The sequence below is a fragment of the Oncorhynchus masou genome, chromosome 22 (assembly GCF_036934945.1).
Source record: "Oncorhynchus masou masou isolate Uvic2021 chromosome 22, UVic_Omas_1.1, whole genome shotgun sequence".
Classification (NCBI taxonomy): domain Eukaryota; kingdom Metazoa; phylum Chordata; class Actinopteri; order Salmoniformes; family Salmonidae; genus Oncorhynchus; species Oncorhynchus masou.
In genome coordinates, this window is record NC_088233.1 from 31,669,180 (window position 1) to 31,696,775 (window position 27,596).

General features: G+C 40.5%; 2 protein-coding genes and 1 long non-coding RNA gene across 6 annotated transcripts; all 3 read right to left on the bottom strand.

The window, feature by feature from the left end:
• Nucleotides 1-136: 136 nt before the first annotated feature.
• On the bottom strand, nucleotides 137-9,280 carry slc28a1 (solute carrier family 28 member 1). The gene is made up of 18 exons (XM_064929891.1): nucleotides 9,171-9,280; nucleotides 8,832-8,902; nucleotides 8,668-8,744; nucleotides 8,014-8,105; nucleotides 7,577-7,766; nucleotides 7,330-7,471; nucleotides 6,908-7,021; nucleotides 6,414-6,488; nucleotides 6,237-6,317; nucleotides 6,018-6,098; nucleotides 3,652-3,777; nucleotides 3,404-3,534; nucleotides 3,110-3,278; nucleotides 2,579-2,776; nucleotides 1,246-1,327; nucleotides 1,041-1,139; nucleotides 779-884; nucleotides 137-676 (listed from the first exon to the last, which is right to left on the bottom strand). The coding sequence occupies exons 1-18, from the start codon at nucleotides 9,172-9,174 to the stop codon at nucleotides 565-567; spliced, it is 1,950 nt and encodes a 649-aa protein (XP_064785963.1). The 5' UTR covers nucleotides 9,175-9,280; the 3' UTR covers nucleotides 137-564.
• An 896-nt stretch (nucleotides 9,281-10,176) lies between these two features.
• LOC135509337 (sodium/nucleoside cotransporter 1-like) lies at nucleotides 10,177-18,591 on the bottom strand. 4 transcript variants are annotated; one of them, XM_064929894.1, is made up of 9 exons: nucleotides 18,344-18,580; nucleotides 18,097-18,238; nucleotides 17,674-17,787; nucleotides 17,182-17,256; nucleotides 17,005-17,085; nucleotides 16,786-16,866; nucleotides 14,314-14,439; nucleotides 13,698-13,828; nucleotides 10,180-13,559 (listed from the first exon to the last, which is right to left on the bottom strand). In XM_064929894.1, exons 2-9 carry the CDS (start codon nucleotides 18,139-18,141, stop codon nucleotides 13,499-13,501), a joined length of 714 nt encoding a protein of 237 aa, XP_064785966.1. In that variant the 5' UTR covers nucleotides 18,142-18,238; nucleotides 18,344-18,580; the 3' UTR covers nucleotides 10,180-13,498. The 4 variants fall into 4 exon arrangements, with proteins under 4 accessions (XP_064785965.1, XP_064785964.1, XP_064785966.1 ...); XM_064929896.1 differs by having other exon boundaries at nucleotides 13,517-13,587; nucleotides 18,344-18,574; XM_064929893.1 differs by having other exon boundaries at nucleotides 10,177-13,828; nucleotides 14,338-14,439; nucleotides 18,344-18,591.
• A 1,058-nt stretch (nucleotides 18,592-19,649) lies between these two features.
• LOC135509339 (uncharacterized) lies at nucleotides 19,650-27,180 on the bottom strand. The gene is made up of 3 exons (XR_010450921.1): nucleotides 27,112-27,180; nucleotides 26,769-26,845; nucleotides 19,650-26,637 (listed from the first exon to the last, which is right to left on the bottom strand). It is a non-coding gene; the product is annotated as an uncharacterized LOC135509339 (long non-coding RNA).
• Between the last annotated feature and the right edge of the window lie 416 nt (nucleotides 27,181-27,596).

Consider the following 27,596-nt stretch of genomic DNA (forward strand, 5'->3'; position numbering starts at 1 on the left):
GAGAGCGTGCAAGAGGGATTAAGAGTGTTTGATATGTTGGCAGAATGCTAATGAAATGAATGTCCCTGACACTATAATATCTGGTATGTTATGTTGTGATTTTGTACATACAATTCATGTCAAATGTTCATATTCATATTTTCACATACTGTTTATTTAGATACAATGCAGAATTTGACTTACTGATTTACTCAATGCAGATAATCCACTCTTACAATTTCCAATCCTTATTTAGCACATTTCAGCATTTCTTTGCATTGATTTCCAATATATCTGTTCTCTGACTCTTTGAATGAAAGAGTGAATCTTTAGAACTAAAGAACTATATTTATCATAAATAAAATTGTAAAAACCCTTTAAAGGATTTGTTTTATCTGTACAAGCTTTATCTTCATTTTGTAATCTTTGGATGGAGTTTAATCTACATTACTTATAGTATAAATATATACAATCAAATGTGAAAAAAAGTTATGAAACATAATATATACTGAAAATATATACTGAAAATACAAAGAGCTGATCTACTCACTGGTAATTAACACATAAAATGACTTACAGGAAGACCTAGTTACAAACTGCATAATCAAAGAGATCACAGCAGTTCGTAAAGTACAAAGTGGCGTTGGTCACCGTGCTCCAGGAGCCCTCAAATGAGATGGTCCCATTGTTCACAGTGCTGCAACAAAGTATTAGGTTAGATTTGGAGAATGATCTGTAGAGAAACGTGTTATATCCAGCGCCTAACCCCTCTTTCACTGTTGTACTTGTTCAAACCTACCTTCCAAAGAGATCAGTACAGCAGTTTTTTAGGTCTATATTTGTGGTGTTGAAAAAGGACGTCCCGAAAACATCTAAACAGTCAAGAGGAGGAACAAAGAGAATACCTGGAGAGGTCACAAAGAAACAAAGTAAACATGATGCTCCTGCACTCCTGCACATACTAATCTAAAAATAAACGTGTGAGATGACACATCCAGGAGAGGGCAGATGATGAGGAAACTGATATTAAGAACAGTTTTGAAGTGAAAATAAGCACAGACCTGCAATACAGGCATTAATCAGAGACACACAGGTCCCAGTGAACAGGGCTCTCAATACCAAAGAGGAGACGTCGGCTCTTCTGGATGGGCATATGGAGGCTATAAAGTAACATCACAAAATACGGAAATTGTTAAAAATAATTCTGATGGATGGCAACACATGGAGAAAGATAAGGTGGTACAAAGTGTGGAATCTTATACTCACAAAGGCCTCCAATTACGATCCCCAGTGAGCTGAAATTGGCAAATCCGCACAGAGCAAAAGTGGAGATGATCTCTGATCTGACCTGTAAATGTAGAAACTCAATACGTTAGAAGATTGTGCAACAACTGTAATGTGGTTATCTCACCTAGCTATCTTTATTTTATTTGAATGAACCTTTATTTAACTAGAAAAATCAATTAAGAAAAACTATATATATTTACAATGAAGGCCTACCCCAGCCAAACCCTAACACATACGATGACGGGCCAATTGTGCGCCGCCCTATGGGACTCCGAATCACGGCCGGTTGTTATACAGCCTGGAATCAAACCAGGGTCTGTAGTGACACCTCTAGCACTGAGATGCAGTGCCTAAGACCGCTGCGCCACTCGGGAGCCCTTAAGATGAATGCTCTAACTGTAAGTCGCTCTGGATAAAAGTGTCTGTTAAATGACTAAAATGTAAGATACACTTACAGAGCATCAAAGAAACTTCCATAGTACACAGGTCAATACAAAGGTCTTACACATATGGAGGAATGTACATGTGTTGTCAGGGGTTCACCTGGGGGTCATGATGGGGGCTGTACCAAATGTTTTATGCATTATAATAATAGATTATGCTTATGTTACATTAAGAGGTATAGGAGTTATAAGACCCCTCCCTCATTACATTTACAGGGTCCTAGACTACAGATTAACAATATTGTTCCACAGTTGTTTTCTAGTCTATCTGCCTCTTATAAAGAAAGAAACGTTCTGAGAAATGTGTGACTGAAACAGAACTCTGCAGGGGAGTGTAAGAGATAAGAGACAAGTCAGACATTCCACAATTAATCAACTTGTGGAGTGTACATTTACTGTCTAGGCCTTAGAAAACACTGGAACTATTGTATCTCTCTTGCAAGTTTATATAGCTGTGTATGCATGAGCTTGGTCTGATGAGTAGAAGGTAACGACGTATGCAGTGACATCACTAGGGATGGACTTCGGGTTTAATAAAATAACTTGGGACCTTTTCTATTTTGCAGAACTTACTCGGAAACATGCGTGCTATGTACCTGTTGTCAACTTCTGTCTGCAATTGCATTAATAAAGTATTTTGAATTATTTAATTAAAGCTATTGTCATAATGCTAATTTCACCAATGAGCCAATGATTGACAAGGAACAAGGAACGAACCCCAACAGTGACCAAATCCACGTTTTGGGAATAATCAGTAATACTACAGTATGCATGTACAGTAGTATTTATGATGTTATGCACATAATAATTTCCAATAAGCACATATAGTATTTGTACACTAATTATAAGAGTGGGGAAAGCATACGCACGGAGATCCATTGCCTCTCATCACCAATAATTTCATCCAGACCGTTGATTCTGTTACTCTTCAACTCTGACAGCTTCTGATATGCCAGAAACTCATTGAGGAAGAGCTTGGTGCCGATGAGTTCCGCTACTATGAAACTCTCTTCAAATGGTATCCCCATCATGAAGGCCACAGGCATGAACACATAGGAACAGATTATCTATGGGTGCAAAGTGCAGCAAGAGCAAGGGTCAATAATGGGGTTAATAGTTTCCAGTACATAAAGTATCAACTTTAGATATTCTAATCTGAATTATTTTACACATTTCGATGATATGGACATCTTACCAAGGCACAATGAATAATTATCTTATCTTATTTTGTGATGTGCACAATTATTCAGCCATGCATCACATGCTGTTAAATAAAAAAATGCCATAGCATGTCCATCACTCATCACGAAGTACTGGGTTAGTCATGGGTGTCAAGTCAAGACAGAAGGATCTTTGAATGTGAAATGGGATTAAGGTATGTGGAGCTGCCTGGAGCATACCTCAAATGTGATAGAGGGAAATCCCACCAGGCCTCCCAGCCAGCCAAGAGATGCATTGATGAATGCCAGTATCGCAAGGAATGCTATCAAGTTGGCAGCTATATTAGCAACAAGGCCTATTGATGTAGATGCTCCACTGCTAGCTGCTTCCAAAATGTTCTGTTCATCACTGGGGAGTTAAGTCAGTCCAATATGAACCACAGAAAGTCTATTATATATACAACAAAATGCAGAGGAATGTAAAAAAAATCGGTAAATGGCAAACACATACACACAAAACACAAAAACACATACCCACAAGCCACTTTGATATTTTCCTCTGATGTAAATTTGCTCTCTTCTGTCTCCGGATAGGACAGCTTGGAGATTGCCAAGGCACATGGGGCAGCCATTACAGAGGCAGATATCATAGAGGATGCATCAATCTGTGGGGCATTGAGCAATCTCAATCTCACATAACGATGAAGATCAGTTACATTAGAATTAACTGAGACAAAAGATGAAATACTGGGTGCATTGGAGGGATGACTCTTTGGTCTTACCCCAAATGAGATGAATGCACCCATCACACTTCCTGCAATGGTGGCAAAGCCTCCAACCATGACAGCATGCACTTCAGATTTGGTCATGTCCATCAAATAGGGGCGAATCAGCAATGGCGCTTCAGTCTGATGAAGAAAACATTATAACGTTAATGCTTTAATAAAGAATTCTACACAGCAAGTGGATAGAATCAGCTAAGCCTAACCAAGTTGATTTAATGTTTAATGTCACATTTTTTTAAAATAATGATTGGAACGATTCATTTGAATCGATGAATTTACAAAAGAATTTGACGGCATGAACGATTACCATACAAATATTTTTAAACGCCTGAAGCAAGCACACACATTTTCTACAGGAAATGTACCTATTTTAGTTTAGCCATATTTATCTTACCTTAGAAGTGTTTAATTGAATTGCAATGTCCCATAAATTGATTGCCCAAATCAACTTGAAGTATCTACAAAATAAGTTTTGCAGCCACATAATCCAAAACAAAGGCTAGCTAAAAAATGTATTCCTAAAATGACTGTTCGCAATAAACAAATGAATACTTTGATTCACATGATTTGAGCAGTCATAGTGGACTGAATTATGTGAATCAAATGAATCATTTGTTAATTTGTTAAGATTTTACTGTGTTAGAGTTCATATTAGGAAATCAGTCAATTGAAATACATTTGTTAGGCCCTAATCTATGGATTTCACATGACTGGGAATACAGATATGCATCTCTTGGTCACAGATATATATTTTGTAAAAGGTAGATGTGTGGATCAGAAAACCAGTCAGTATCTGGTGTGAACACCATTTGCCTCATGTAGCACGTCACATCTCCTCCACATAGAGTTGATCAGGCTGTTGATTGTGGCCTGTGGAATGTTGTCCCACTCCTCTTCAATGACTGTCGCTGGATATGTTTTTGTTTAACCTTAATTTAACAAGGCAAGTCAGTTAAGAACAAATTCTTATTTACAATGATGGCCTGGGAACAGTGGGTTAACTGCCTTATTCAGGAGAGAATGACAGATTTTTACCTTGTCAGCTCGGGGATTCGATCTAGCAACCTTTCAGTTACTGGCCCAATACTCCAATCACTAGGCTACCTGCTGCCCCGATATTGGTGGGAACTGGAACACACTGTTGTACATGTCGATCCAGAGCATCCCTAACATGCTAAATGGGTGATGTCTGGTGAGTATGCAGGTTATGGAATAACTGGGACATTTTCAGCTTCCAGGAATTGTATTCAGATCCTTGCAACATGGGAATGTGCATTATCATGCTGAAACATGAGGTGAAGGAGGCGGATGAATTGTACGACAATGGGCTTCAGGATCTCGTCACAGTATCTCTGTGCATTCAAATTTCCATTGATAAAATCTAATTGTGTTCGTTGTCCGTAGCTTATGCCAGACCATATCATAACCCCACCGCCACCGTGGGGCACTCTGTTCACAACGTTGACATCAGCAAACCGCTTGCCCACACGACGCCGTCTGCCATTTGCCCGGTACAGTTGAAACCGGGATTCATCTGTGAAGAGCACACTTCTCCAGCGTGCCAGTGTCTATCGAAAATGAGGATTTGACCAAGAAAGTGAGTTGTGATGCCGAACAGCAGTCAGGTCAAGACCCTGGTGAGGATGACAAGCCCGCAGATGAGCTTCCCTGAGATGGTTTCTGACAGTTGGTGCAGAAATTCTTCGGTTGTGCAAACCCACAGTTTCATCAACTGTCTGGGTGGCTGGTGTCAGACAATCTCGCAGGGGAAGAAGCCGGGTGTGGAGGTCCTGGGCTGGCGTGGTTACACGTGTTCTGCGTTTGTGAGGCCGGTTGGACATACTTTCAAATTCTCTAAAATGACCTTGGTCAAGAAAATAACATTACATCCTCTGGCAACAAATCTGGTAGACATTCCTGCAGTCAGTATGCCAATTTCACGCTCCCTAAAAACTTGAGACATCCGTGGCATTGTGTTGTGAGAAAACAAAAATACATTTTAGAGTGGCCTTTTATTGTCCACAGCACAATGTGCTAAATCCCCTTGAGTTCTCAGTGGGTTACCCTGACCAGGACTCAAACTGTGGTCCCTGTGACTGTCATTCCAAAACCGAAATTTAAAAGGCTAAAATCTATTTTTTTTATTCGCTCGCCTCACTTTTCAAAAAATGTAATCTGTTAAACAGTAAATCAACTTTGTATGTCCTAATCCTCATCAATATTACTTTGTAAGACATTGTGAAGTGTAAACATCTCTTAGTGTAATTACTACAATGGAGTTATCTTCAGTATATGTATCCTCCAATAATTATTATATTAAAGTAGGAATTGAAATACCCTCGACTACAAACAGGCAAATGTACCTGTCCAACAAATATGTTGCCTGCAACACTCAAGGTCTCAGTGGGTGAGGTTCCCATCGTTATCTGCATTACCCATGCGATCTGAAAGGGGAAAAACACATAGCTTCTTGTTAACATAAACATACAGTACACGCACAAACCTAGAGCCATATGTATATGACTGTGCCCAAACCTAACACAGAAGCTTCATTTTGGGCTTAATGTTTGAAGGTCTCTTACCTTAATGATGAGCCATTGCATTATTCCAAGGAAATAAAGAACTGACATCACACTGCTGAAGAATATCACAATGGGCAAAGCCTGGAGAAGGAACAGGGACATATATTGATCAATCCTGGATTCATTATCAAATAAATAAATGTTTCTACTACATCTACTGAACTATTGCTCACTGACCTGAAATGCGAAGATGTCGGATACTAGTGGTCCAAAAACAAATGATGACCCGTGTTTTGTGTAGTTCAAGAATATCTGAAATTTTAAAAACGAGGGAAAAGATGATTGTCTTCTCATTTGTATTCATGTCAACAATGAGGCTCATAGTTTGTCATTCCATGCAACTAGCTACAATTGTTACTTACATAATACTGTCTCAAATCAATGGTTAAGACAAAATAGCAGTTTTAGATTAGAGAGTCTGTAGATTAGAGAGTCTGCCAGGTCGCAGTTGTAAATGAGAACTTGTTCTCAACTGGCCTACCTGGTTAAATAAAGGTGAAATAGTTTTAAAAAAAGTTGTTGTAGATTGCTTCATGGGCCATCTATGAGATTTCAGTGTGCCTCATAAAAGAGGGACCTCCCAGATACAAGGACAATTTCCAGGTAGTTAAGGTTTACTTCTTTAAGATAAGGAGATAAGGAGATAAGGAGCGGTTCAGCAACAAGGATACCTGCACTTGCTCTCCAAGCCATTGGAAGGCAGTGAGTCCTGGCTCTGTCCTTATGACAAACAGTCCGATACAGAATTGTAAACCAAGACCCCAAAACACTGACCTCCATGCCACCTGAAGCAGAGACAAACAAACACACTTGACATACTCTTCAAACAATGTTTGGATATGTATTATTGTTTAACAAGTGATTCTCCATAAATTGGTGAGTCAATGGAAGGAATTACTAGACGTAACTGGTAAAAGACACACAAGGCCAAACAAAGGAAGTCCACAGGAAATTCAAAGTCTAAAGAAAACAGTCATAGATACGCTGTTATAAGCAATCATGTGTTATTACAGGTAGACATGCATTATGGGAAAGCCTGGCCACTCTCATCCTGTGATGGGATCGGAGCGATTTGCTGTGATGTTAAGCTTACCTCTGTCCTGTGGGCTGAGAAGATGAAAATGACTAGAATGAACATGCAGACCCCTCCAAATGAGATGAGCTGCTCTGGTCGCTTGCTTGTGTCCACAACGAGCCAAGTCACTAGCAGGACCAGCACCGCAACAACGAAAACTCTAAAGAACCCACAACAGACTCTCAGTCAACAGAGGAAAATACACTCACCAAATGAATTCATTTTCTCAGACCATTTAAAGTGTCCATATGAAATAGCTTCTTACCCTATTATCCATCCCCGGAAATTGTTGAAGCATCTTTGAGCTGGTATGAAACATTTGGTTATGCTATCTCCATGGTATGTCTTCACAAGGTCATAGGCTTTGGAGACAACTGCCAAACTGGTGAGGACCACAAGGGCAATGGCCCTATCAAAGTCCAATATGCATGCTGTGATGAAGTATGCCACATAGCCTGTGATATAGAAACAAAGGTAATATCAAAACAGCATCACATTGTTGTGATGAGAAATTGTCAGGGGACTGATTCTTAGAACATTTAATTTTCATAGGATAATTCATAGGATAGTGTACAATTTTCTCATTCAGTCTGGTTTTATTTTCTGGTGTTTGCACAAAAGGCGACACCTATATCGAGCAATGAGTTTGTAAATTAGAAGCCCAATAAGTACATTTGTTAGGGTTAAATTCAAATAAAATACCTGCTCCGAGCAAGCCCAGTACAATGTATTTGATGGTTTTGGCGTGAGCTTTAAAGTAATCCTCTGTGGCATTAATAGGCTTGGAAACCTTACTAAAGAACCAATCAAAGAACAGGTTAGTTACCACGGCATATTACAAACAACCATTCTTATATTTATCTAATAATCAACAAAGACATTACAACTTGTCTTTTTTTCTGCACAATAGCTTGACGTGGCGTCAGGCAATGGACTACGCTGCCTTGTATTTATATTGGGAGATTTCTCTTATGAGTTCATAAACATGAAGAGGACTTCATGAAATAGGATAGCTCAAGATAAAAAAAAGCAGGGACAAGAAGATTATCTGAGGTTGGAATTCAATCAAATAAACACATTGCAGAAAAATGGTTTTGTCTCTCGCTCTGCACAATGTACAGAACATTTACTAATACTAAATACAACATGTTATTGAGTGGGTGAGACGAAACTAAACTAATTTTGATTTCAGTCAAACTTTTGCAGTGAAGTACTGTAGTGTAATTGTGTTCTACATCCCTGCAACGAGGTGTTGATTAAATCTGTTTCTCAGAATCAACATTCAGAACGTTATGCTGATGTGTGTGCACCACAATAAACACTACAAACTTTAGCCCTTTAGTTTGATTGGCATACCTTAAATATAATCCCAATCCTTTTCTTGAGTGCTCCTCTTTGAAACTGCTTCTGGTACTAACTGAAATGTTATCCCCCTGAGAGGAATGAAGTGTCTGTTTATTCATCAATTCACATACTGTACATGTTGAAAAATGTAAGCATGCAATTTTTTCTTTACATACCTGTGTTTCAAATCCCTCATTGACCACCCCATTAACATGAGACAGAACTTTAAGCGCTGTACCAGTATCTTCTGCAGAAAAAGAGAGGCAAAGTTTAGTCATTTGTATCAGCTGTTTGAAAAACAATGTTCACCACACTCAATGGAGCCCAAAACGTCACATCTTAAATCTGTATTTCCTCTGTGAAACACGTTGAGATTCTAGCACCCAGGGAGGGCGAAAGCATTCAAACACTATCCTCATGGTCATCTTGTGGAAAAAAAGTCTTCAAAAACACACAATCTGTTCAAAACTTCCTTAAACGTTCAATTCAGGAAAACAGGAATGCCAATAACTTACTCATTGTGAGTGCTCTTAGTCTGTGTGACGAATGCTATGCTGCAAAATACTGTGTTGGGACATATACACTGCCCTCCTTGAGAAGTCTTATCATGAATTAACAGACAAGTTCAAGAGGAGCTTTAATCAGTTTCTCAGGCAATCCTTGACGTAGGCATGCACGTGGCAAGTGTTGGGATTGATTTATTGATAGACCATTTAAAATAAATATTAGATTAGAGGCATTCTGTTTACTTTGGAAACCAAATAATTCACTTTGCCCATTCAGCAAAAATATATAATAGATAGGATTTTAGACTTAGGCCTAACCATGTAATAACATCCAATATGCAATGGTTGATTAGACACAACTGACTTTGTTAGGGTTAAATTCCTACTAAAGAGTCCATACAGTATAGTGGATTATCCTAGAAGGTCTATCTGGTAAACACTCCACCCTATCCTCTATATTATTATGTCGTAAGTAGAAAACAGAAGACCTAGCCCCTTTTTCTCCAGTACAACCATAACATACATTTTACATGTCTCATAAAAGTGCTCTTTGAAAAAAGTATGACACATTTAAAAAACTTCAGACAAATATGTACTTAAAAATGTAATCTAAAAGATTGCCTATTTTTTTCAATTCACAAACGCAGTGCTGTTTGCTTCTGTAAACAAGATGCCAGTGTGGCACAATACAAATTCTGTTATGTTGGTTTGTATGGACAGTGTAGACAAAGATTTTTATAACTTAACCCAAGATAGACCATAGCCTGTCCTTTAGCCTGTCCCTTAGTCCACTCTGTACGTAACAGATTCTAGTTTTGGGAACAGAAAACTGTATTGAGATCAAAAGTTTCATCAATCAGAAAATGTGCATAATGTTGGCCAAATCCATCTCTCTCGATCTCCTCCCACTGCTGGCCACTAGGCTTCCTCTCATCACCATATTTTGTAGTGAGTGGATACGCCAACCGGATGATGAACACTTATCACTTATACATCCGGTGAAATATCTGGCTCATTGTTCTGTGCTATAACTGCAGTCCAGAATGTCTATGCTATTGGCTTCAATAGGTGAGTGAGTGAGTGAGTGAGTGAGTGAGTGAGTGAGTGAGTGAGTGAGTGAGTGAGTGAGTGAGTGAGAGCATTTTTTTTTAAATTACATTTTTATTTCACCTTTATTTAACCAGGTCGGCTAGTTGAGAACAAATTCTCATTTACAACTGCGACATGGCCAAGATAAAGCATAGCAGTGTGAACAGACAACAACACAAAGTTACACATGGAGTAAACAATTAACAAGTCAATAACACAGTAGAAAAAAGAAAAAAAAAGAGTCTATATATACATTTTGTGCAAAAGGCATGAGGAGGTAGGTGAATAATTACAATTTAGCAGATTAACACTGGAGTGATAAATGATCAAATGGTAATGTGCAGGTAGAGATACTGGTGTGCAAAAGAGAGATCACAAAGAGATCAGGCTATAAACATCACAAAATATGTGGTTATTTCACCTAGCTATCTTTATTTTATTTTAATTATCCTTTATTTAACTAGGCAAGTCAGTTAAGAAAAAAAAAAGTATTTTCAATGAAGGCCTACCCCGGCCAAACCCTGCGCCACTCGGGAGCCCTTAAGATGAATGCTCTAACTGTAAGTCGCTCTGGATAAAAGTGTCTGTTAAATGACTAAAATGTAAGATACACTTACAGAGCATCAAAGAAACTTCCATAGTACACAGGTCAATACAAAGGTCTTACACATGTGGAGGAATGTACATGTGTTGTCAGGGGTTCACCTGGGGGTCATGATGGGGGCTGTACCAAATGTTTTATGTATTATAATAATAGATTATGCTTATGTTGCATTAAGAGAAGGAGAGAGGTTATAAGACCCCTCCTTCCTTACATTTACAGGGTCCTAGACTGCAGATTAACAATATACAGTATATATACAGTGGGGCAAAATAGTATTTAGTCAGCCACCAATTGTGCAAGTTCTCCCACTTAAAAATATGAGAGAGGCCTGTAATTTTCATCATAGATACATTTCAACTATGACAGACAAAATGAGGAAAGAAAATCCAGAAAATCACATTGTAGGATTTTTTATGAATTTATTTGCAAATTATGGTGGAAAATAAGTATTTGGTCACCAACAAACAAGCAAGATTTCTGGCTCTCACAGACCTGTAACTTCTTCTTTAAGAGGCTCCTCTGTCCTCCACTCGTTACCTGTATTAATGGCACCTGTTTGAACTTGTTATCAGTATAAAAGACACCTGTCCACAACCTCAAACAGTCACACTCCAAACTCCACTATGGCCAAGACCAAAGAAAGAGGTAGTTGTTTGGGCTAAATTTTAGATGGGCTATGTACAGGTGCAGTAATCTGTGAGCTGCCCTGACAGCTGGTGCTTAAAGCTAGTGAATGAGATAAGTGTTTCCAGTTCCAGAGATTTTTGTAGTTCGTTCCAGTCATTGGCAGCAAAGAACTGAAAGGAGAGGCAGCCAAAGAAAGAATTGGCGAGGGCCAGCCAACGAGAGCGTACAGGTCACAATGGTGGGTAGTATATGGGGCTGTGGTGATAAAACAGGTGGCACTGTGATAGACTGCATCCAATTTATTGAGTATGGTATTGGAGGCTATTTTGTAAATGACATCGCCGAAGTCGAGGATTGGTAGGATGATCAGTTTTACAAGGGTATGTTTGACAGCATGAGTGAAGGATGCTTTTTTTGCGAAATAGGAAGCCAATTCTAGATTTAACTTTGGATTGGAGATGTTTGATGTGGGTCTGGAAGGAGAGTTTACAGTCTAACCAGACACCTAGGTATTTGCATTGTCCACATATTCTAAGTCAGAGCCGTCCAAAGTAGTGATGTTGGACAGGCGGGCAGGTGCAGGCAGCGATCGGTTGAAGAGCATGCATTTAGTTTTACTTGTATTTAAGAGCAATTGGAGGCCACGGAAGGAGAGTTGTATGGCATTGAAGCTTGACTGGAGGGTTGTTAACACAGTGTCCAAAGAAAGGCCAGAAGTATACAGAATGGTGTCGTCTGCGTAGAGGTGGATCAGAGACTCACCAGCAGCAAGAGCGACATCATTGATGTATACAGAGAAGAGAGTCGGTGCAAGAATTGAACCCTGTGGCACCCCCATAGAGACTGCCAGAGGTCCAGACAACAGATCCTCCGATTTGACACACTGAACTCTATCAGAGAAGTAGTTGGTGAACCAGGCGAGGCAATCATTTGAGAAACCAAGGCTGTCGAGTCTGCCGATGAGGATGTGGTGATTGACAGAGTCGAAAGCCTTGGCCAGATCAATGAATACGGCTGCACAGTAATGTTTCTTATCGATGGCGGTTAAGATATCGTTTAGGACCTTGAGCGTGGCTGGGGTGCACCCATGACCAGCTCTGAAACCAGATTGCATAGCAGAGAGGGTATGGTGAGATTCAAAATGGTCGGTAATCTGTTTGTTGACTTGGCTTTCGAAGACCTTAGAGAGGCAGGGTAGGATAGATATAGATATAGATATATTATAAAGAAGCATTTTGAGACATGTGTGACTGAGACAAAACTCTGCAGGGGAGTGTAAGAGATAACAGACAAGTCAGACATTCCACAATTAATCAACTTGTGGAGTGGACATTTACTGCCTAGGCATTAGAAAACACTGGAACTATTGTATCTCTCTTGCAAGTTTATATAGCTGTGTATGCATGAGCTTGGTCTGATGAGTAGAATGTAACGACGTATGCAGTGAAATCACTAGGGATGGACTTCGGGTTTAATAAAATAACTTGGAACCTTTTCTATTTTGCAGTACTTACTCAGGAACGTGTGTAATATGCACCTGTTGTCAACTTCTGTCTGCAATTGCATTAATAAAGTATTTTGAATGATTTAATTAAAGCTATTGTCATAATGCTAATTTCACCAATGAGCCAATGATTGACAAGGAACAAGGAACGAACCCCAGATATTCTAATCTGAATTATTTTACACATTTCGATGATTTGGTCATTTTACCAAGGCACAATGAAATAATTATCTTATCTTATTTTGTGATGTGCACAATTATTCAGCCATGCATCACACGCTGTTAAATAAAACAATGCCAAAGCATGTCCATCACTCATCACAAAGTACTGGGTTAGTCATGGGTGTCAAGTCAAGACAGAAGGATCTTTGAATGTGAAATGGGATTAAGGTATGTGGAGCTGCCTGGAGCATACCTCAAATGTGATAGAGGGAAATCCCACCAGGCCTCCCAGCCAGCCAAGAGATGCATTGATGAATGCCAGTATCGCAAGGAATGCTATCAAGTTGGCAGCTATATTAGCAACAAGGCATATTGATGTAAATGCTCCACTGCTAGCTGCTTCCAAAATGTTCTGTTCATCACAGGGGAGTTAAGACAGCCTAATATGAACCACAGAAAGTATATTATATATACAATAAAATGCAGTGGAATGTAAAAAAATCGGTAAATGGCAAACACATACACAAACACAGAACACAAAAACACATACCCACAAGCCACTTTGATATTTTCCTCTGATGTAAATTTGCTCTCTTCTGTCTCCGGATAGGACAGCTTGGAGATTGCCAAGGCACATGGGGCAGCCATTACAGAGGCAGATATCATAGAGGATGCATCAATCTGTGGGGCATTGAGCAATCTCAATCTCACATAACGATGAAGATCAGTCACATTAAAATTAACTGAGACAAAAGATGAAAAACTGGGTGCTGTAACGATATTCGTCTTGCTCTGATGAGGAGTATGAAGGATTGGACCAATATGCATTGTGGTACGTGTCCATGTTGATCAAAAACTAAATAACAAGGAGAATGAACGGAAACAAAACAGTTCTGTCTGGTGAAGACACAGAAACAGAAAACAATCACCCACAACTAAAATGGGGAAAACAGGCTACCTAAGTACGATTCTCAATCAGAGACAACGAATGACACCTGCCTCTGATTGAGAACCATACCAGGCCAAACACATAAATACTACCTAGAAAAAAGAACATAGACTACCCACCCCAACTCACGCCCTGACCAAACTAACACAAAGACATAATAAAGCAACTAAGGTCAGAACGTGACAGGTGCATTGGAGGGATGACTCTTTGGTATTACCCCAAATGAGATGAATGCACCCACCACACTTCCTGCAATGGTGGCAAAGCCTCCAACCATGACAGCATGCACTTCAGATTTGGTCATGTCCATCAAATATGGGCGAATCAGCAATGGCGCTTCAGTCTGATGAAGAAAACATTATAAAGAGGAATGCTTTAATAAAGAATTCTACACAGCAAGAGTATAGCATCAGCTAAGCCCAACCAAGTTGATTTAATGTTTAATGGATGCCCCGCTTCACATTATTTTTAAATAATGATTGGAACTATTAATTTGAATCGATTAATTAACCAAATAATTTGACGAAATTAACGATTACCATACAAATATTTTTAAACGGCTGAAGCAAGCACACACATTTTCTACAGGAAATGTACCTTTTTTAGTTTAGCCCTATTTATCTTACCTTAAAAGTGTTTAATTGAATTGCAATGTCCCATAAATTGATTGCCCAAATCCACTTGAAATATCACCTAAACAAGTTTTGCAGGCACATAATCCAAAATGAAGGCAAGCTAAATATTTTACACCTAAAATGACTGTTCGCAATAAACAAATGAATACTTTGATTCACATGATTTGAGCAGTCATGGTGGACTGAATTATGTGAATCAAATGAATCATTTGTTAATTTGTTAAGATTTTACTGTGTTAGAGTTCATATAAGGAAATCAGTCAATTGAAATACATTTGTTAGGCCCTAATCTATGGATTTCACATGACTGGGAATACAGATATGCATCTCTTGGTCACAGATATATATTTTGTAAAAGGTAGATGTGTGGATCAGAAAACCAGTCAGTATCTGGTGTGAACACCATTTTCCTCATGTAGCACGTCATATCTCCTCCACATAGAGTTGATCAGGCTGTTGATTGTGGCCTGTGGAATGTTGTCCCACTCCTCTTCAATGACTGTCGTTGGATATGTTTTTGTTTAACCTTAATTTAACAAGGCAAGTCAGTTAAGAACAAATTCTTATTTACAATGATGGCCAGGGAACAGTGGGTTAACTGCCTTATTCAGGGGAGAACGACAGATTTTTACCTTGTCAGCTCGGGGATTCGATCTAGCAACCTTTCAGTTACTGGCCCAATACTCCAATCACTAGGCTACCTGCTGCCCCGATATTGGTGGGAACTGGAACACACTGTTGTACATGTCGATCCAGAGCATCCCTAACATGCTAAATGGGTGATGTCTGGTGAGTATGCAGGTTATGGAATAACTGGGACATTTTCAGCTTCCAGGAATTGTGTTCAGATCCTTGCGACATGGGAATGTGCATTATCATGCTGAAACATGAGGTGAAGGAGGCGGATGAATTGTACGACATTGGGCTTCAGGATCTCGTCACAGTATCTCTGTGCATTCACATTTCCATTGATAAAATCCAATTGTGTTCGTTGTCCATAGCTTATGCCAGACCATATCATAACCCCACCGCCACCATGGGGCACTCTGTTCACAACGCTTCGAGGATGACATCAGCAAACCGCTTGCCCACACGACGCCGTCTGCCATTTGCCCGGTACAGTTGAAACCGGGATTCATCTGTGAAGAGCACACTTCTCCAGCGTGCCAGTGTCCTAAGCCGCTATCGAAAATGAGGATTTGACCAAGAAAGTGAGTTGTGATGCCGAACAGCAGTCAGGTCAAGACCCTGGTGAGGATGACAAGCCCGCAGATGAGCTTCCTGAGATGGTTTCTGACAGTGTGTGCAGAAATTCTTCGGTTGTGCAAACCCACAGTTTCATCAACTGTCTGGGTGGCTGGTGTCAGACAATCTCGCAGGGGAAGAAGCCGGGTGTGGAGGTCCTGGGCTGGCGTGGTTACACGTGTTCTGCGGTTGTGAGGCCGGTTGGATATACTTTCAAATTCTCTAAAACGACCTTGTTCGAGAAAATAACATTACATTCTCTGGCAACAACTCTGGTAGACATTCCTGCAGTCAGTATGCCAATTGCACGCTCCCTCAAAACTTGAGACATCCGTGGCATTGTGTTGTGAGAAAACAAAAATACATTTTAGAGTGGCCTTTTATTGTCCACAGCACAATGTGCTAAATCCCCTTGAGTTCTCGAGGGATAATTAGGGGGTTACCCTGACCAGGACTCAAATGGTGGTCCCTGTGACTGTCATTCCAAAACCCTTATTTAAAAGGCTCAAATCTCTTAGTCACTAGGTGTTTTACTAAGGTTGTTTAGTATTTTTACAAATTGTATTGTATTTTGTCATATTTAATTTTTATTCGCTCGCCTCACTTTTCAAAAAATGTAATCTGTTAAACAGAAAATCAACTTTGTATGTCCTAATCCTCATCAATATTACTTTGTAAGACATTGTGAAGTGTAAACATCTCTTAGTGTAATTACTACAATGGAGTTATCTTCAGTATATTTTTCCTCCAATAATTATTATATTAAAGTAGGAACTGAAATACCCTCGACTACAAACAGGCAAATGTACCTGTCCAACAAATATGTTGCCTGCAACACTCAAGGTCTCAGTGGGTGATGTTCCCATCGTTATCTGCATTACCCATGCGATCTGAAATGGGAAAAACACATGGCTTCTTGTTAACATAAACATACAGTACACGCACAAACCTAGAGCCATATGTATATGACTGTGCCCAAACCTAACACAGAAGCTTCATTTTGGGCTTAATGTTTGAAGGTCTCTTACCTTAATGATGAGCCATTGCATTATTCCAAGGAAATAAAGAACTGACATCACACTGCTGAAGAATATCACAATGGGCAAAGCCTGGAGAAGGAACAGGGACATATATTGATCAATCCTGGATTCATTATCAAATAAATAAATGTTTCTACTACATCTACTGAACTATTGCTCACTGACCTGAAATGCGAAGATGTCGGATACTAGTGGTCCAAAAACAAATGATGACCCGTGTTTTGTGTAGTTCAAGAATATCTGAAATTTTAAAAACGAGGGAAAAGATGATTGTCTTCTCATTTGTATTCATGTCAACAATGAGGCTCATAGTTTGTCATTCCATGCAACTAGCTACAATTGTTACTTACATAATACTGTCTCAAATCAATGGTTAAGACAAAATAGTAGTTTTAGATTAGAGAGTCTGTAGATTAGAGAGTCTGCCAGGTCGCAGTTGTAAATGAGAACGTGTTCTTAACTGGCCTACCTGGTTTAATAAAGGTAAAATAAAAATAAATACATACAAAGTGGTTGTAAATAGCTCCATGGGCAATCTATGAGATTTCACTGTGCCTTATAAAAGAGGGACCTCCCAGATACAAGGACAATTTCCAGGTAGTTAAGGTTTACTACTTTAAGATAAGGAGATAAGGAGCAGTTCAGCAACAAGGATACCTGCACTTGCTCTCCAAGCCATTGGAAGGCAGTGAGTCCTGGCTCTGTCCTTATGACAAACAGTCCGATACAGAATTGTAAACCAAGACCCCAAAACACTGACCTCCATGCCACCTGAAGCAGAGACAAACAAACACACTTGACATACTCTTCAAACAATGTTTGGATATGTATTATTGTTTAACAAGTGATTCTCCATAAATTGGTGAGTCAATGGAAGGAATTACTAGACGTAACTGGTAAAAAGACACACAAGGCCAAACAAAGGAAGTCCACAGGAAATTCAAAGTCTAAAGAAAACAGTCATAGATACGCTGTTATAACCAATCATGTGTTATTACAGGTAGACATGCATTATGGGAAAGCCTGGCCACTCTCATCCTGTGATGGGATCGGAGCGATTTGCTGTGATGTTATGCTTACCTCTGTCCTGTGGGCTGAGAAGATGAAAATGACTAGAATGAACATGCAGACCCCTCCAAATGAGATGAGCTGCTCTGGTCGCTTGCTTGTGTCCACAACGAGCCAAGTCACTAGCAGGACCAGCACCGCAACAACGAAAACTCTAAAGAACCCACAACAGACTCTCAGTCAACAGAGGAAAATACACTCACCAAATGAATTCATTTTCTCAGACCATTTAAAGTGTCCATATGAAATAGCTTCTTACCCTATTATCCATCCCCGGAAATTGTTGAAGCATCTTTGAGCTGGTATGAAACATTTGGTTATGCTATCTCCATGGTATGGTATTTGCGGATGACACAACAGTGGTAGGCTTGATTACCAACAACGACGAGACGGCCTACAGGGAGGAGGTGAGGTGAGGGAGGTGAGGGCCCTCGGAGTGTGGTGTCAGGAAAATAACCTCACACTCAACGTCAACAAAACTAAGGAGATGATTGTGGACTTCAGGAAACAGCAGAGGGAACACCCCCCTATCCACATCGATGGAACAGTAGTGGAGAGAGTAGCAAGTTTTAAGTTCCTCGGCATACACATCACAGACAAACTGAATTGGTCCACTCACACAGACAGCATCGTGAAGAAGGCGCAGCAGCGCCTCTTCAACCTCAGGAGGCTGAAGAAATTCGGCTTGTCATCAAAAGCACTCACAAACTTCTACAGATGCACAATCGAGAGCATCCTGGCGGGCTGTATCACCGCCTGATACGGCAACTGCTCCGCCCTCAACCGTAGGCTCTCCAGAGGGTAGTGAGGTCTGCAAACTACCTGCCCTCCAGGACACCTACACCACCCGATGTTACAGGAAGGCCATAAAGATCATCAAGGACATCAACCACCCGAGCCACTGCCTGTTCACCCCGCTATCATCCAGAAGGCGAGGTCAGTACAGGTGCATCAAAGCTGGGACCGAGAGACTGAAAAACAGCTTCATCTCAAGGCCATCAGACTGTTAAACAGCCACCACTAACATTGAGTGGCTGCTGCCAACACAATGACACTGACTCAACTCCAGCCACTTTAATAATGGGAATTGATGGGAAATTATGTAAATATATCACTAGCCACTTTAAACAATGCTACCTTATATAATGTTACTTACCCTACATTATTCATCTCATATGCATACGTATATACTGTACTCTATATCATCGACTGCATCCTTATGTAATACATGTATCACTAGCCACTTTAACTATGCCACTTTGTTTACATACTCATCTCATATGTATATACTGTACTCGATACCATCTACTGTATCTTGCCTATGCTGCTCTGTACCATCACTCATTCATATATCCTTATGTACATATTCTTTATCCCCTTACACTGTGTATAAGACAGTAGTTTAGGAATTGTTAGTTAGATTACTTGTTGGTTATTACTGTATTGTCGGAACTAGAAGCACAAGCATTTCGCTACACTCGCATTAACATCTGCTAACCATGTGTATGTGACAAATAAATTTGATTTGATTTGATTTTGATTTTGATTTGGGTTTTTGATGTCTTCACAAGGTCATAGGCTTTGGAGACAACTGCCAAACTGGTGAGGACCACAAGGGCAATGGCCCTCTCAAAGTCCAATATGCATGCTGTGATGAAGTATGCCACATAGCCTGTGATATAGAAACAAAGGTAATATCAAAACAGCATCACATTGTTGTGATGAGAAATTGTCAGGGGACTGATTCTTAGAACATTTCACATTCATAGGATAATTCATAGGATAATAGTCTGTGTGACGAATGCTATGTTGCAAAATACTGTGTCGGGAAATATACACTGCCCTCCTTGAGAAATCTTATCATAAATTAACAGACAAGTTCAAGAGAAGCTTTAATCAGTTTCTCAGGCAATCCTTGACGTAGGCATGCACGTGGCAAGTGTTGGGATTGATTTATTGATAGACCATTTAAAATAAATATTAGATTAGAGGCATTCTGTTTACTTTGGAAACCAAATAATTCACTTTGCCCATTCAGCAAAAATATATAACAGATAGGATTTTAGACTTAGGCCTAACCATGTAATAACATCCGATATGCACTGGTTGATTAGACACAACTGACTTTGTTAGGGTTAAATTCCTACTAAAGAGTCCATACAGTATAGTGGATTATCCTAGAAGGTCTATCTGGTAAACACTCCACCCTATCCTCTATATTATTATGTCGTAAGTAGAAAACAGAAGACCTAGCCCCTTTTTCTCCAGTACAACCATAACATACATTTTACATGTCTCATAAAAGTGCTCTTTGAAAAAAGTATGACACATTTAAAAAACTTCAGACAAATATGTACTTAAAAATGTAATCTAAAAGATTGCCTATTTTTTCCAAGTCACAAACGCAGTGCTGTTTGCTTCTGTAAACAAGATGCCAGTGTGGCACAATACAAATTCTGTTATGTTGGTTTGTATGGACAGTGTAGACAAAGATTTTTATAACTTAACCCAAGATAGACCATAGCCTGTCCTTTCTTATTCCACTCTGTATGTAACAGATTCTAGTTTTGGGAACAGAAAACTGTATTGAGATCAAATGTTTCATTAATCAGAAAATGTGCATAATGTTGGCCAAAATCCATCTCTCTCCATCTCCTCCCACTGCTGGCCACTAGGCTACCTCTCATCACCATATTTTGTAGTGAGTGGATACGCCAACCGGATGATGAACACTTATACATCTGGTGAAATATCTGGCTCATTGTTCTGTGCTATAACTGCAGTCCAGATTATATACGCTATTGGCTTCAAGAGGCTGTTTAGTTGTTATTCAACTATACAAACTCATTTCACTTAAAGGGTTTTGTCAATTGAGTCGTGGATACCATTTGTATGTCTCTGTATGCAGTTTGAAGGAAGTTGCTAACTTGTGCTAGTACAATTGCTATTTAGCGTGCTAGTAGATACCCATAGACTTCCAGTCATTGCGCTAACACTAGTTACGGCACATGGAACTACCTTAAACTTCCTTCATGCTGGACAGAGACAAAAATGGTATCCACGACTTCATCTGACTCTTGGGAAGTAGATACAAATCCCATTACCAAAATCCCAAAGTATCCCTTTAATATTCATCATTTGTTTGGAAAGCTGGATATGTACATCTCACATTTGAAAGAAGCAGAGGAGAAAGCCAGTTCCATGAGTGCATCTAAGGACAGCTATTTGTTCTACTCATTACAACTCACAACTAAAACAGTCTCAGACATCCGACAAAGTGATAAAGTGCTAAGGAAATGGAGACAACCTAGCTGAACAGCATAAAAATCAACTGGCCCTCAAGCCATTCCAGAGTAGGATGAGAAATTGAGAATACATTACTGGTCATTTAAAAGTAAGCTCTGGCGATGTTCACTGGCTATTAAGCCATATTTGAAGACAATGAAATGTATTAACAGGTGTTAATGACCACATTTATGGATTTTGCTGCGATTAAATTGAGAAGGTCATGAGTCACTGATTTGGTCTCACCTAAGTGTCCTTTAGCAAATGATTCCAAGTAAATAGCGTATGATTCATACCATTTCCTTGTATTATTTATAGATACATTTATAAGCAATACATTAACTAACGGCTTGATTTGACACATTTTTCTATAGTCTCTAACGGTCCTGTTTTTAATGTATTAGAAGCAACATTTTATGACATAGTAGCCATTGTAGAAAAAGCACCATGTGTAATAAAAGATTCCAATAACCAGAATTGGTCTGACAAATTCAGTTGCCCATTGCCAATCTATTTTGAGGCCCAGGGTGTGCTCAATGTGTTAAGTGTTCACAGAAGCAGTTATGGAGCTTAGCATCTAATGTCTAATGCAGTTCTGCTATCAAAAATTGAAATTTGCCCTCAAAAATGTGTAATTTTAATAAGACTGATTAGTGTTCATCCACTGAAAGTCAAATCCTAGCATGAACTGGTCATAAGACACCAACATAATGTTATTCATAAAGAATCAGTGAAATACATTCATGTGCAAAGACTACACTGTTTACATCATCTGGCCTTTAGCAGCCTGGATAAGATATCCAGAGACCTATTCAAAACAGCTGAGATTTCACACAATTGAAACATCTATTCAAACCAAAGATTCAAGGCCCATTTAACCTAGAGGAAACATTCAGAGGCTATAGATATTATTTATTTGAATGTTTTTATTTAACCAGATGTCACGTAGAGATTTACATATTTTCACAAGCTAAGCGTCTGTATAGAATGCTGTTCATCGACTACAGCTCAGCATTTAACAAACTTGTCATTAAGCTGCAGCAGGGATTTTGGCCCACTCTTCCACACAGACCTTCTCCAGATCCTTCAGGTTTCGGGGCTGTCGCTGGGCAATACGGACATTCAGCTCCCTCCAAAGATTTTCTATTGGGTTCAGGTCTGGAGACTGGCTAGGCCACTCCAGGACCTTGAGATGCTTCTTACGAAGCCACTCCTTAGTTGCCCTGGCTGTGTGTTTCGGGTCGTTGTCATGCTGGAAGACCCAGCCACGACCCATCTTCAATGCTCTTACTGAGTGAAGGAGGTTGTTGGCCAAGATCTCGCGATACATGGCCCCATCCTCCCCTCAATTCGATGCAGTCGTCCTGTCCCCTTTGCAGAAAAGCATCCCCAAAGAATGATGTTTCCACCTCCATGCTTCATGGTTGGGATGGTGTTCTTGGGGTTGTATCCTTCTTCTTCCTCCAAACACAGCGAGTGGAGTTTAGACCAAAAAGCTTTATTTTTGTCTCATCAGACCACATGACCTTCTCCCATTTCTCCTCTGGATCATCCAGATGGTCATTGGCAAACTTCAGACGGGCCTGGACATGCGCTGGCTTGAGCAGGGTGACCTTGTGTGCGCTGCAGGATTTTAATCCATGACTGCGTAGTGTGTTACTAATGATTTTCTTTGAGACTGTGGTCCCAGCTCTCTTCAGGTCATTGACCAGGTCCTGCCATGTAGTGCTGGGCTCATCTCATCTCAAATGTATATACTGTACTCTATACCATCTACTGCATCTTGCCTATGCCGTTTGGCCATCGCTCACCCATATATTTTTTTATGTAGATATTCTTATTCATTCCTTTACACATGTGTGTATAAAGTAGTTGTTGTGAAATTGTTAGATTTCTTGTTAGATATTACTGCATGGTTGGAACTAGAAGCACAAGCATTTCGCTACACTCGCATCAACATCTGCTAACCATGTGTATGTGACAAATTAAATTAGATTTGATTTGATATTTTTTAGGTGAGTCCTGGCCAAGAAAGCAGCATGTATATGTATATGCATGAGACATGACATAATGAATTGAAGTTAAACCAGAGCAAAAAGCATTAAAAAACGTATGAGGTTTCATAGCAGTGAATAGCTACAGTAAAGCTGCATTTTACTCAAAAACATTTTCAATTGGCACCCTCACCACCCAACCTGGTCTCAAAGCATTTTGTATTTTTCAGTATGTAAATCAAAGATACTGGTATGATATGGTACATAAGACAGATGGTTACTTAAACGCAAAAACAAAAGGAGGGTGTTCGGAGCTGGGTGTATAACGCAAACATCTAGCATCCCAAAGGTTGTGAGTTCAAATCTCATCTCGGATAACTTTAGCATTTTAGTTAATTAGCACATTGTCAACTACTTACTACTTTTTAGCTACTTCGCAACTACTTGATCATGCTAGCTAATTCCCCTAACCCTTTACGTACAAATAATATGAATTGCTCTGAGACAAAGTTGCTCCACCTACCACCGCCAGTACCTGCCCTAGAACACAACACACACCAGCAACCTAGACTCAAGGCAAACACCCCCAGCTAAAATCCAAAATCCTCCCAAAAATCCCCCCAAGAAAAGGCAAAGGTTATGAAAGGCTTCAGGTTTACATTTGCGTGTTTGAGACAGATTGATAGTAAAACACATTAACACGAGTATACAAATGATGATGTGGGTCTCAGTTAATCAATCTACTTTCACTGGATGGCTCACACGTTCTAAAGAAGCCTATAGGACTACCACTTTGCTTTCACAGAGACTAGGCTACTACTACGCTAAATAGCTGACGATTAAAAAAACAGACCAAAAACAGTGACAAACAAAACTTGTGATGAAAGAAAGAGAACAGTTAGCCACTGCATTTACAAATACACAGTGAATATGAGTAGAAATGCAAATACATCAACTTAAATATAGGAAGCACCAGCAACTCGGTCAATAAAAAAGTGGAAGATGACGCAGATGCTAAGCTACAGGACTGTTTTACCTGCACAGACAGGAATATGATCCCGGGATTCCTCCGACGGCATTGAGGAGTACACCACATCCGTCACTGGCTTCATCAATAAGTGCATCGATGATGTCATCCCCACAGTGACTGTACGTACATACCCCAACCAGAAGCCATGGATTACAGGCAACATCCTCACTGAGCTAAAGGGTAGAGCTGCAGCTTTCATGGAGCGGGACTCTAACTCAGAAGCTTATAAGAAATTCCGCTATGCCCTCCGACGAACCATCAAACAGGCAAAGCGTCAATACAGAGCTAAGATTGAATCGTACTACACCTGCTCCGACGCTTGTCGGATGTGGCAGGACATGCAAACTATTACAGATTACAAAGGGAAGCACAGATGCGAGCTGCCCAGTGACACGAGCCTACCAGACAAGCTAAATTACTTCTATGCTCACTTTGAGGCAAGCAACACTGAAGCATGCATGAGAGCATCAGCTGGACAGCGGTGTGATCATGCTCTCTGTAGCAGATGTGAGTAAGACCTTTAAACAGGTCAACATTCACAAGGCTGCAGAGCCAGACAGATTACTAGGACATGTACTATGCTATGACCAACTGGCAAGTGTCTTCACTGACATTTTCAACCTGTCCCTGTGTCTGTAATATCAACATGTTTCAAGTAGACCACCAAAGTCCCTGTGCCCAAGAACACTAAGGTAACCTGCCTAAATGACTACAGACCTGTAGCACTCACAGCTGTAGCCATGAAGTGCTTTGAAAGGCTGGTCATGGCTCACATCAACACCATTATCCCAAAAACCCTAGACCCACTCCAATTTGCATACCGCCCCAATAGATCCAAAGATGATGCAATCTCTATTGCACTCCGCACGGACCTTTCCTACCTGGACAAAAGGAACACCTGTGTGAGAATGCTATTCATTGACTACAGCTCAGCGTTCAACACCATTGTGCCCTCAAAGTTCATCATTAAGCTAAGGAACCTGGGACAAAACAAACCCCTCTGTAACTGGATCCTGGACTTCCTGACGGGCCGCCCCCAGCTGATCCTCAACACGGAGACCACTCCGGGGTGTGTGCTCAGTCCCCTCCTGCACTCCCTGTTCACTAATGAATGCACGGCCAGGCACAACTCCAACACCATCATTAAGTTTGCCGACGACACAACAGTGGTAGGCCTGATCACCAACAACGATGAGACAGCCTATAGGGAGGAGGTCAGAGACCTGGCCGTGTAGTGCCAGTATAACAACCTCTTCCTCAATGTGATCAAGACAAAGAAGATGATCGTGGACTACAGGAAAAGGAGGACAGAGCACGCCCCCACTCTCATCGACAGGGCTGTAATGGAGCAGGTTGAGAGCTGCAAGTTCCTTGGTGTCCACATCACCAACAAACTATCATGGTGCAAACACACCAAGACAGTCGTGAAGAGGGCACGACAAAGCCTATTCCCCCTTAGGAGACTGAAAAGATTTGGCATGGGTCCTCAGATCCTCAAAAAGTTCTACAGCTGCACTATCGAGAGCATCCTGACTGGTTGCATCACTGCCTGGTATGGCAACTGCTCGGCTTCCGACTGCAAGGCACTACAGAGGGTAGTGCGTACGGCCCTGGGTCCAAGCTTCCTGCAATCCAGGACCTCTGTACCAGGCGGTGTCAGAGGAAGGCCCTAAAAATTGTCAAAGACTCCAGGCACACTCGTAATAGACTGTTCTCTCTGCTACCGTGAGGCAAGCGGTACCAGAGCGCCAAGTCTAGGTCCCTGAGGCTTCTTAACAGATTCTACCCCGAAGCCATAAGACTCCTGTACAGCTAATCTATTTGCATTGCCCCCCCCCCCCCCTTTAAGCTGCTGCTACTCTCTGTTTATTATCTATGCATAGTCACTTTAACTCTACCTTCATGTGCATATTACCTCAATTACCTCAACTAACCTGTGACCCCGCCCATTGACTCTGTACTGGTACCCCTGTATATATCCTCGCTACTGTTATTTTACTGCAGCTCTTTAATAATTAGTTATTTTTATTATTATTTTTTACTTAACACTTACTTTTCTTAAAACTGCGTTGTTGGTTAAGGGCTTATAAGTAAGCATTTCACTGTAAGGTCTACTACGCCTGTTGAATTTGGCGCATGTGACAAATACAAAAATACAATTTGATTTGATTTGAACCAATCACATTAATGAAGCGGTTTCCTCTATCTGCTTGGACCCCCAAAGTCTCTTCACACAGCGTAGGCCTAATTGGGCAAAAAAAGTCAAAACAAAGGACAATGTAACAGTGATACCTTCCAAAGCAATGCACATTTGGATTCTGTCAAAAGGGAACAAACACACATTGATACAGTTGAAGTAACAAACATAGGCCTACCTTCTGAGCACAGTCGACCACAACCAAACAATTGCCTTCAAGCCAAACAAACTCAGCGACACCGCAGCAGCACAGACCTTCAAATAAATCATACAGAAAAGCTAATATCCATGCTTTTGTCACTTCTAGATTAGACTACTGCAATCCTCTACTCTCCAACTACCCGGATAAAGCACTAAATAAACTTTCATTATTGCTAAATACGGCTGATAAAATCTTGACTAGAATCCCCCAAAATATATCATATTACTCCAGTGCTAGCCTCTCTACACTGGCTTCCTGTTAAGGCTGATTTCAAGGTTTTACTATTAATCTACAAAGCATTACATGCTTTTGCTCCTACCGATCTTTCCGATTTGGTCCTGCCATGTGTAATGTAAGCTACGGTCACAAGATGCAGGCCTCCTTATTGTGCCTAGAATTTCTAAGCAAACAGTTGGAGGCAGGGCTTTCTCCTATAGTGCTCAATTTGTATGGAATGGTCTGCCTATCCATGTGAGAGATGCAGACTCGCCCAGGGGTGCAGTCTGGCCCAGGGGTACAAAGGTGAACGGCAACGCACTGGAGTGACAAACCGCCCTTGCTGTCTCTGCCTGGGCGGCTCCCCTCCCTCCACTTGGAATCTCTGCCTCTCACCCTATTATGGGGCCTGAGTCACTGGCTTACCAGCGCTCTTCCATGCAGTCCCTAGTAATGGTGCGTCACGTTGTGCCAGGCTTTTATTGCTATACTCAATTTGAGTGGGTTGAGTCACTGACGTGATCTTCCTGGATAGTTTTCAAGGCCTCTCGGGCTCGTGTGGTGGAGGAGATCTTTGTGGGTTATACT

Coding starts and splice junctions, on each gene's coding strand:
- slc28a1 (XM_064929891.1), bottom strand. Junction 8,745..8,831: donor ATGAGGGATTTGAAACACAG/GTATGTAAAGAA, acceptor CATTCCTCTCAG/GGGGATAACATTTCAGTTAG. Junction 3,279..3,403: donor AATATCAAAGTGGCTTGTGG/GTATGTGTTTTT, acceptor TTAACTCCCCAG/TGATGAACAGAACATTTTGG.
- LOC135509337 (XM_064929892.1), bottom strand. CDS start 18,141: ATGTTCATTCTAGTCATTTTCATCTTCTCAGCCCACAGGACAGAG. Junction 17,788..18,096: donor TCTCAGCCCACAGGACAGAG/GTAAGCATAACA, acceptor TCTCTGCTTCAG/GTGGCATGGAGGTCAGTGTT. Junction 14,440..16,785: donor GCAACATATTTGTTGGACAG/GTACATTTGCCT, acceptor TTTCTTCATCAG/ACTGAAGCGCCATTGCTGAT.